The following is a 1,131-nucleotide window of genomic DNA, read 5'->3' on the forward strand; positions in this document are numbered from 1 at the left end:
GACTGTTTCTACAGTTTATTAATTAAGACTGATTTCTAAAAAAGCAATCAACATGGTCTTCTGGTTTAAAATAACACTGGTGAGCACAGAGTTATTTGTGTTTAACAAATATGAAAACCACTTATCCAAAGAGTACAGTGAAAAAAGAAAAAATCTCTTAAAGACAATATAGCTCTTGAATCCGCGAGTAACTTATAAACCAGTCCAAGCAGATCTTCAGCGACCCACGCAGAGGTTGATTTCGCGTTTACTCGTTCCCATAAACGGCTGGTTAACCTGAAATGCTCGTGGATTTTCGCTGGTTGTTTCAGGAAGTCCGTCTGCGTTCGCAAGCAACCTACACCCGCCCGATTCCGCAAAGACATAAAACTGTTCCACAACAACTATAATTCTCTTTACTGTTGTATGGCTTATAAACGCTGATTCATAAATGTTGTAATAATTACCGTAATCCATGAATGGTACATGGTATAATGCAATTTAACTGACTTAAGCTGTCAACATAAATTAACTTCAAAATGTTGCATTGAGTTGTTCTACTTGTAAAATTATCACTGCAAAGCGTAGACAACTTTTTTTCGCTTCTGTGCGCCTAGACGTTTTCTAGTTTCTGCAGTACAAAAACCATAATATGGCGGCCTGTTCTGAACATTATATAATGACTCTTCAGATTTTGATTCCAGTAAAACTTCATCCTCACTTGAGACGAGGAAACTCGTCCGGTAGAAGAGCGTGAACACGGCAAGTTGGACATGTGCTTTGCTCTCCCACCAACCACTTACGGATACACTAAAACAAATAAACAAGCCACATTAGTAAGCTAATAGCCTTCTTCAACATTATAAGGGGTTCCCTATCCTGCTGCGGGTTCAGTCGAGATTCATAATCTGGACAACTGAAACAGGACAAAAGATTTCAGGGGGCTTACAAATCCCCGAGGGGGCTGTACGATGTTCCGAAAAACCGATCTGTCAAAGTATTCCCGAAACCAACACAGAAATGTCTATTTTCCCTGATTAATCATCCAGTGTAATCATTCAAACTAGAAAACACACGTTCCTTTTTTGTAATTCTTTTTTTTTTTTCTGGCGGACAACCTGGTCCTTAGCTTATCTATTCTTCAAAATATAA

At 38.6% G+C, this 1,131-nt stretch overlaps 1 protein-coding gene across 1 annotated transcript in view; it reads right to left on the reverse strand.

Moving 5' to 3' along the window:
• The window catches only part of LOC110041445 (uncharacterized), a 31,149-nt gene continuing 30,018 nt past the window's right edge, over nucleotides 1-1,131 (reverse strand). Inside the window, exon 47 of the mRNA XM_089293239.1 lies at nucleotides 1-789. Coding sequence (XP_089149365.1) covers nucleotides 697-789 — 93 coding nt within the window. The 3' untranslated portion in view covers nucleotides 1-696. The remainder of the gene's footprint in view (nucleotides 790-1,131) is intronic.

The sequence above is a fragment of the Orbicella faveolata genome, unplaced genomic scaffold (genome assembly GCF_042242905.1).
Source record: "Orbicella faveolata isolate gen_17 unplaced genomic scaffold, um_ofav_v1 contig_25, whole genome shotgun sequence".
In the NCBI taxonomy this organism is placed as follows: Eukaryota; Metazoa; Cnidaria; class Anthozoa; order Scleractinia; family Merulinidae; genus Orbicella; species Orbicella faveolata.